At 60.5% G+C, this 9270-nt stretch overlaps 1 protein-coding gene across 1 annotated transcript in view; it reads right to left on the reverse strand.

The window, feature by feature from the left end:
• Nucleotides 1-9270, reverse strand: part of Ctbp1 (C-terminal binding protein 1) — a 49769-nt gene that overhangs the window by 22042 nt on the left and 18457 nt on the right. Inside the window, exons 2-7 of the mRNA XM_013023866.1 lie at nucleotides 8636-8715; nucleotides 8151-8225; nucleotides 6918-7015; nucleotides 6605-6731; nucleotides 6307-6505; nucleotides 4991-5197 (exon numbers count right to left, since the gene is read on the reverse strand). Of these exons, the coding sequence (XP_012879320.1) occupies nucleotides 4991-5197; nucleotides 6307-6505; nucleotides 6605-6731; nucleotides 6918-7015; nucleotides 8151-8225; nucleotides 8636-8715 (786 nt within the window). The remainder of the gene's footprint in view (nucleotides 1-4990; nucleotides 5198-6306; nucleotides 6506-6604; nucleotides 6732-6917; nucleotides 7016-8150; nucleotides 8226-8635; nucleotides 8716-9270) is intronic.

Below are 9270 nucleotides of genomic sequence, written 5' to 3' on the forward strand. Positions count from 1 at the left end.
CGCACGCACGCACTGGCCGCGGGAGACCATTCAGTGAGGGCAGGGCAGCAGCCGGTAGCCAGGCCCCTGACCTGACCCGGATCCGACCCCGCCCCCGTCTCGACCCGACCCCAACCCAACCCCGGGGGACGCCCGAGGCCCACAACGCTTCCAGGCTGAGCTTCCTGATGAAGTATGGAGGTGTGTGGACAGCAAAGACAGCGGCCTGGAGCCGGTCAGCAGCGGCCACCCTCACCTGAGCTGTCCACACCTCCTCACCTGAGCCCCCACCCTTCACCCGAGCTGTCCACACCTGCTCACCTGAGCCCCCACCCCTCACCTGAGCTGTCCACACCCCTCACCTGAGCTGTCCACACCTCTCACCTGAGCCCCCACCCCTCACCTGAGCTGTCCACACCCCTCACCTGAGCTGTCCACACCTCTCACCTGAGCCCCCACCCTTCACCTGAGCTGTCCACACCCCTCACCTGAGCCCCCTCCCCTCACCTGAGCTGTCCACACCCCTCACCTGAGCCCCCTCCCCTCACCTGAGCTGTCCACACTCTTCACCTGAGCCCCCTCCCTTCACCTGAGCTGTCCACACTCCTCACCTGAGCCCCCACCCTTCACCTGAGCTGTCCACACCCCTCACCTGAGCCCCCTCCCCTCACCTGAGCTGTCCACACCTCTCACCTGAGCCCCCTCCCCTCACCTGAGCTGTCCACACCCCTCACCTGAGCTCCCACCCCCTCACCTGAGCTGTCCATACCCCTCACCTGAGCCCCCACCTCTCACCTGAGCTGTCCACACCCCTCACCTGAGCCCCCACCCCTCACCTGAGCTGTCCACACCCCTCACCTGAGCCCCAACCCCTCACCTGAGCCCCCACCCCTCCCTTGAGCCCCCTCCCCTCACTTGAGCCCCCATCCCTCACTTGAGTCCCTCACCTAGGCTGCCCATAGCAGTTGCTTTAGTCTCCATTATTCTCTATTCTACACAAGGTCTTGCACACCACAACAAATTGAAGACACAAGTAGGGAAATAGTAGTAGCTTCTAATTAAAAGAACACAGAAGCTGAACCCCAGAGATCTCAGGTGGTGGAGCCAGCTGACAAGCATGAGAACCACACGTGCCCTCTTCAGATAGGAGCAGATCCGCGCGTGTCTCCACACACGCAAAGAAGGTGGGGTTCGGGGCTGGAACAGGGCCATCAGGAGGCCAGAGAGCAAAGACAGAAGTCCAGATCCCCAGAAAACACCCACACTACAGCAGAAAGAAAAAACTATTAAAACCTTTGGAAAGAACAAAAGACCAGCTGAGCACAAAAGGATAGAGCAGCAGGTGGGAGGGACAGAGTACCGGCTACAGGGCGCCACATACTACAATCAACAGCAAAACCCAGGCGCTGGCTCCAGGTCAGGACCAAGACAGGACGCTGGCAGCTTCTGCCCAGCAATGCTCTGCTCACCACAGGGCAGGCAGAAGAAGAGGGCATGACCCGCACGTGCGGGCAACTCACGGAGCAGTGTGCAGAGAAGACCAGTAAGATCCTCAGCTGCATTGAAAAAAGCCACTGAAACTCAACCACAAGCAGCACACTAGTATGTTTCTAAACATACCTAACAGCCAACTATTAGAAAATAAAATAGGTAATTTGTAACAGTCTTGAAATATGCTATCTGCTTGGTTGTGTGGCTGAGTGGCCAAGTGCTTGACTAGATGGGGGGGTGGGGGACTCACAGTAAATTTAACCAGCTGTAGTTCCTGAACACTGTCCTTAATTCCCTGAACTATTTTTCTTTTGTAATTATAAAACACTTGGAGTGAAGGTGTGGCTCAAGTGGTAGAGCACCAGCCATGAGCAAGAAAGCCAAGCAAGAGCACCAGGATCTCAGTTTAAGCCCTAGTACCAACACAAACCAGCCACTGCTGTATGAAGTAACGACACACATGGGCCTGGAGATGCAGCCTTGACAGGCCAGCATCCCAAATACCAGACGGACTCTGCAAACGCAGGGGCAAGGCAACGCTGAAGCGGAGCGGCCAGGATAAGCTGGAGAGCGGCCGGCAGGCAGAGCTCAGGATGGACCCTCTCTGTGGCAGCTGCTTGAAAAGCGTGCCACGCAAGCTGGGGAGGGCTCTGAAGGGTGCAGACGGTAGCCCCAGCCTCAGGCCACGTGGAAGCTTCTAGAAGGAAGCAGGGTCTTTATGACTCTGGGGCAGGCAGACTCTGAGGACACAAAAGGCACCAAGCTAGAAATGAGGAAGCAGCTGGACACACGGACAGAACACACAGCTCAAGGAACCAGAGCCACCTAAAATGGGAAGCCTTCCCACCAGGGCCAGAAGGCCGCGAGCCTGCCTGGCTGCCGAAGCCCGCTGGGAAGGTGTTGGGGGCACTGGTGGGGTCTGAGCGGGAAGTCAGTGGAGCTAGGCCTCCGCCCCGGGAACAGCCAGGCAGCTTCCTCCCTCTCTGCTTTAGCAGCCCATTACTGCTGTCAGCCCAGGAGGTGAGTGTCACGTGCCACAGGCAGATGCACTGGCCCTCACGGGGCTCCCTGAATGGTCCCCCTTGACTCAGATGCTCTTTGCTAAGGCAAAGACAGGGTCCTAGAACCTCCCCTGTTCTCCAAACCGAGTGCTGGGAACCAGGGACACGGTGGGAGCCCGGGGCTGATGGGGTGGAGAGACACACGTTTTCCAGTGTGTACTCGGCACGGGGGAAAAAAGGCAAACAGACAAGAGCAAGGGAAGGGTGCGCTGTGGTACTGGAGACCAGCACAAAGAGAACATGGCTCGTCTGCATTACGGCACACCTACGCAGGGGTTGTGGGGATAACAGAAGCACAAGCAGGCAAGGGCCACCCTCAGGGCCCTGGCGGCCGGTACCTGTCCTCTGCAGGCCAGAGCACGTGGACGGGCTCAGCCAGGACATGGGAAGGAGAGCCCCTTAGGCAGCCAGGACACGGGGGGACGGGGAGCCCCACAGGGGACAGGGAGCCCCACAGGGGACAGAGAGCCCCCCACGGGCGACGGAGAGCCCCACGGGCGACGGAGAGCCCCACGGGACAGAGAGCCCCACGGGCGACAGAGCCCCACGGGGGACGGAGAGCCCCACGGGGGACGGAGAGCCCCACGGGGGACGGAGAGCCCCACGGGGGACAGAGAGCCCCCCGGGAGACAGAGCCCCACGGGAGACGGAGAGCCCCACGGGGGACGGAGAGCCCCACGGGGGACGGAGAGCCCCACGGGGGACGGAGAGCCCCCCGGGGGACGGAGAGCCCCCCGGGGGACGGACAGCCCCACGGGGGACGGAGAGCCCCACGGGGGACGGAGAGCCCCACGGGGGACGGAGAGCCCCACGGGAGACGGAGAGCCCCACGGGAGACGGAGAGCCCCACGGGGGATGGAGAGCCCCAGAGGCTGCCAGGGCAGGGCACAGGGGGACGGGGAGCCCCACGGGGGACGGGGAGCCCCACAGAGGATGGGGAACCCCACGGGAGACAGAGAGCCCTACGGAGGACGGGGAGCCCCACGGGGGGACAGAGAGCCCCACGGGGAGCCCCATGGAGACAGGGAGCCTCACAGGGGATGGGGAACCCCACGGGGGACGAGAGCCCCATGGAGGACGGGGAGCCTCACAGGCAGCCAGGGCGCAGTGGCTGTGCCATACTAGGTAGAACTTTTCTCCTCCCGGTAGAGCTCTGAGCTGACTGTAGCAGGTCACAGAGGGGCGTGAAGAGCCGAGCAGAGCGGCCTGCCCTGCAGGCTAGGTGAGGAAGCGGCCTTGGGGGGCTCCCGTGCGAGGGGCTCCCAAGGGCGCACCGCTGCACCATCCTTGGGGACCAGGCGCGGCAATGGGACAGGAGAGCGGCTGTCTGCCACAGGCAGGGCCCACCAGCCCCAATCTCAGCCACGCACCTGTCCTCCAACTCTTGAACAGACCCTTGGTCTAGGACCCTAAGATGGGAGGTGGAGGCCCAGCCTGCAGTGGATAGGGAAGGAACCTTCCGTGCCCTCGTGTCAAGTGTGAATGTCCAGGGAGTCAGTCCACTCCCACTCGGCCAACCAGGGCTGGGAGCAGTGTGTGCTAGGCCAGGCCCCAGACACCCCAGCGGGTGGCTGCACGCCATGTGCGCTCGCCCACGTGCCCCTCGTGATGTCTGTGTGTGTGCCCTGTGCTTGCTGGCCCCGTGCGATAGGTCCACACCAGGTGTGTCATCCAGGTGTGATACACATGATATCTGTGCATGTGTATGTGCCATCTACCTGTGATATGTACACACATGCCCACACCGCCGTGCAGGTCCTATGTGACATCTGTGTGTGCCACCACATGCCATTCACGATGGCTGTACACGCCCACAAGTACACTGTCCGTGTGTCATCTGTCACCTATTTCTTGTTGATCGTGGGCCTGAACTCTGGGCCTGGGCGCTGTCCCTCAGCTCTTCAGCTCAAGGCGAGTGCTCTACCACTTGAGCCATAGTGCCACCCAGGCTGGCTTTGAACTGTGATCCTCAGATCTCAGCCTCCTGAGTAGCTAGGATGACAGGTGTGAGCCACTGCTGCCCAGCTTCTGTCACCCATTTGTGGTGTCTACGTATATACCTGTGTTTCTGTACACGTCATTCATGTAACATCTTCATGTGAGGTGTACGTGTCTATGTTGGACATCACCTGGCATCTGTGTGCTCTTGTGTGCATGTTCTCCTGTGTGTGCTCATGTGTTACCTACATGCAGTGTCTATGTGCACACCCCTGTCTCTATGTGGGCTACCTGCGTGTGACTTGCTGGCGCATGTGTGACACCCAGGGGCCATATCCACAGGTACAAAGCACTAGGTCTGGTGCACCTGGCCCGCCCCTTGGCTGTCTGTCCTCTGCCCTCTCCTGGGCTGGGGTGAGGCCAGGCCCAAGCCTCCTGGTGTCCCCAGCATGGGCTGAGGTCCGCAGCAGCGCAGACGCGGGCTGGGCTGTACGTGCTGAACCATGTGACCAGCCACGCACCTAGTCCGATGATGCCCAGTGTCTCCCCACGGATCCGGGCCGCCCCCGAGGCCACCTCACGGATCTGCTCCACGCTCTGGACACGCGTGCCTTCCCGTAGGGCCTGGTGCAGCCACGTGGTTCGTCGGTACAGGTTGAGGATGTGGCACATGGTGGAGTCGGCCGTTTCCTCCACAGAGGCTGCAGGCACATTGCAGACAGCGATACCTGGGGGCACAGCACACGTGTGGGGACAAGCACTGTGCCTGGGCCCCCGGGACAGCCCCCAAGAGCTGCCGCCACCACCACGCACACTGCCAATGCGTTTTCCTCAGCTGGACCACCGGCCACTCGACTTTCCCGAGCAGCCAGGGTTTCAGTAGGGAACCTGAACACACGCAAGCTCCATATCTTCCTGCTCTCCAGATCAAGTAGGCTCTGGCAAAGGACTCTGATACCCTAGAACCCCTGAATCCCTCTTACCACTCCACTGGGAACAAAGCAAGAAACTAGAGCACGCCAGATAGCACTGATCACTGTGAGCCCCAATAGAGCCCCAGTTCCCCTATGTGGTAAGGCTAGGTCCCCCTGCCAACTGAACAAAATGACTGCCCTCCTCCCTGCAGCTCCCTCCCCCAGCCTGGAAGGAGCAGAGGTCTCAGGCCACAGAGCCACCTGCAGACACTACAGGTGTGAGCTGCTGTCACACACATGCATGCACACAGACACAGTATCAAAAGGCTACCCACATGGCACGGCAGCGTGTGCATGTGCAGACATGTTTGTGTCCACAATGTGATGTCAGCATATGCCTTAGTGAATGTGTGTGCAGTGGGCACACGTGCCTTGATGTATGTGCACATGGTGTATGCTAAATTGGTCATACCTTTATGTGTATGCGTTGAGGCCATACACATCCTGGTATGTCTGGTCCCTATGTGGGTATACATGTGTATGCACATAGGTAGGTCTGCACTACATGTGTGTGGGGGCATGGCACCTGTGTATGCATGCATATTTCTACACACTTCTTGGGGTCAGGTCATCAGTGATCTCTCTCATACGCACAGCTCCACTTCTTTTTGTTCTTTGGTAGCTTAGTAGAGATGAGTCTCACAGACTTCCCTCCTGGGCTGGGTTCAAACCATGATCCTCAGCATCCGCCTCATTTGCTGTCCAAGACCACCCGCGGGAGGCTAAGGGAGGCTGCTCCTCCTGCTCCTCCTGCTCCCCATCCTCACTGAGACCTCCAATCACCCCCAGGAGCCCAGAGGCAAGGCAGACTCCAGGAAGACTCCCGAGGTCAGCACCAAACAGCAGGGACGGAGGACTCCTACCTAAATCCCCAGCTGACTTGATGTCGATGTTGTCGAAGCCGCTGCCGATTCTGACAATGATCCGGAGGGCCTTGAACTTCTCCAGGTCTTCCCTGGTAAGCGTGATGGTGTGGTACATCAGAGCGCCCACGGCCTCGTTCAGCACCTGTGGAGAGGACAGTGGCACTGACGGGGTGGGGGAGGGCCCCACTGGGAGATGCTGGGGGGGGGGAGTTGCCTGCAAGGCTGGGGGCAAACTCGAGCCCTGCATGCAGTGAGCCTACCCATGACCACGGCCGCATCTGCAGGACACGCCCACTCCTCTGGCCACGTCCTGACACAGGGCAGAGGCTGCCTCTGTCAACCCTGCAGTCTCGCCGGCTGTTCTGCTGTAGAGACCTGAGAGGTCAGGGAACTGTGCGGAGGTGAGGCGCCCAGGTCTGGGACTGGGGACCAGGAAGCGGAAGCCTCAGGTGGCCGGACATGGCCAGGAGAGCCAGGGTCTGTAGACCCAGATGTGCACAAGCCAGGCCTGACTTGGCAGACAGATGCTGCCCGTGGCCAGGGCTGGGCCCAGGAGGCCACTAGGGACTGTCAGGAGGAGCGTCGGCACTGAGTGTGGACTTGCGCACCAATGGGTGCTCCGGGAAGATCCCCAATTGGAGGCCCTTCGTGCGGGCATGGTGTACATGGCTGTTAACGTGCTGTAGTGCTGACAGCTGGCCTGGCACTGGAGGGGACACCAGGACGGCACTGGGGGTGTCTGGACCCACAGTGGACAGTGTGATCCACGGTCACAGGAAGGCCCCTCTGCCGGACCGTGAGCCAGCCCACGTGGATGGAGATATGCTGGTGTACAGAGCAGGAAAGGCCAGGCATCCCAGCAAGCACAGGGCTGGGCCCTGGAGCTGGAGGCAGACTTGGCACTGGACATGAACGAGGCATGCGGCCTGGGCCCCTCACTGAGAGTGGAGCAGAGGAGGATGGCTGCACACAGCCAGACCCCCCTGTGCCTGGGCGGGGTGTGAGCCAGCACACACGCAGTAGCCTGCACCACTATCCCTGCCGTCACTATGCTGGGGTCCTACGGTGCAGATCTGTACGTCCCAGCAGGCACTTAGAACGCGTTCTTAGAAATGGAGAGTTCACTGTAGAGGCTCTGGCCCTGCGGCTCCAGTGCACAGGCCGGGGGCCATCACAGGGGTCAGGTGGCTTCCCGACACAGGGCCTGGGAGCTCCAAAGCCCTTCAGCTTTCATTTGGGTGACTTGTGGATCCACATTTCTTGAACTTTTTCACCAAGAACTTCATGCTGAGTGTGCCTTTACTAACAGTGTTAGCCAGCAGTGTTCTAAGAACAGGAATCTGAGGACGACTGACTCCATCCCACCTGTTTGGGGTGGAACATAGGCTGCCCTGTACTCAGCCCACAGGGCAAGTCTACTGAGGTAGGCTTTGGCAGACAGCGGGGGAGGGGGGGGTGGGGGGGGCTGCCCAGAGACCTACAGCCCTCAGCAGTTCTGTGCGCTCTGCTCTCCTTAGTGGTGGCAAAGTGGCTATTTTGCCTGTGTGTGGTGCGTCGCTGTCAGGAAATCTGCAGAAGTTGGTGCAGTTAGACCTCCCAAACCTCACCCTGCACACGTCCACCAGCTGTGTGACTGAGCAGCGCTCCCAGCATACAGCTGGGAGCAGAGTTGCCAGTGTATGCTGAATACCCAGCCACACTCAGCTTGGCTGGTCCAGCAGCAGCTGCTTCTCACCCACTCCTGGCAGGTGACTGGGGGGAAGGGCACAAACCCAGACATCCTGCTCCTCCTCACACGGTGCAGCTCAACCTGCCATCCCAGCTCCCCAGGACACAGCTACCTGCAGGACGCTCGGGCTGCGGACGCAGGCATGCTCCATGGGGCAGTTTAGCTGCTGTGCATCCCGAATGCCATCCTGTGACCCAAGAACCCGGCTCCTCAGCACTGCACCACAGGCCTGGAAGCCACGTCCATGTCCTCGCGTCTGGGACCCAGCGCCCTGGGTCCTCTGCGTGTCCACTCCCAGTGGCAAGGCAGCAGGTCTCAAGGTCTAGAAGGTACTGGGAAGGGCAAGTTCTGGGAAGGAACACCAGATCTGCCCACACAGTGAGGTCTCTGTCATTAAATGTCTGTCTGGTCCGAGGCACACCTGTCACTTGGTCCTGAGGTCGGCATCACAGCAGCCTGCCTGCGTCAGAGGTCTCCTCCACCCAACACCCCACAGCATGATGGTGTCTTCTGGTGTTGTCAGCAGGTCTGGGTTACTCTCCGGTGGGGTGCCCCGCACCTGGTTCCAGAGCATGGACCCCTCCCTCCTCCTCTCACCTCCCCAGAGCTCCCCGCCTCGCCCTCTGGTGGGAGCTGTGCCCCGGCCCGCAGCAGCCAAGTAAGAGTGCGGTGGGAGGCTGCAGACAGCCACCGCGGCAGAAGAGCTGAGGTCTCTGGGCACCCCAGGGTTTCTTCAGCAGGTTCTGCACTATACTCACATTCTCTCCACAGAGACACACATGGTAGCACCCCACTAGCCAAGAGCGCAGGCGAGTTCCCAGTGGCAGGGCACGGCCTTACCACACTGAAGGCCGGGAGACTGGAGGCCTTTACCCCCGCCACACGTCTGGCTGCTCCACCATGCGCCTGAAGGCCAGGATGGAGGCTGGGGTCTGGGCTCCCCACACATCTTTTTCCAACCAGCAGGAGAGGAGAGGTGATTGTGCACCCACAGAGGAGGTGAGGGATGGGCACTCACAGAGGAGGTGAGGGATGGGCACCCACAGAGGAGGTGAGGGATGTGCACTCACAGAGGAGGTAAGGGATGTGCACTCACGGCAGAGGAGGTGAGGGATGGGCACTCACAGAGGAGGTGAGGGATGGGCACTCACAGAGGAGGTGAGGGATGGGCACTCACAGAGGAGGTAAGGGATGTGCACTCACGGCAGAGGAGGTGAGGGATGGGCACTCAC

The sequence above is a fragment of the Dipodomys ordii genome, unplaced genomic scaffold, assembly GCF_000151885.1.
Source record: "Dipodomys ordii isolate 6190 unplaced genomic scaffold, Dord_2.0 Scaffold71, whole genome shotgun sequence".
NCBI classification, from domain to species: domain Eukaryota; kingdom Metazoa; phylum Chordata; class Mammalia; order Rodentia; family Heteromyidae; genus Dipodomys; species Dipodomys ordii.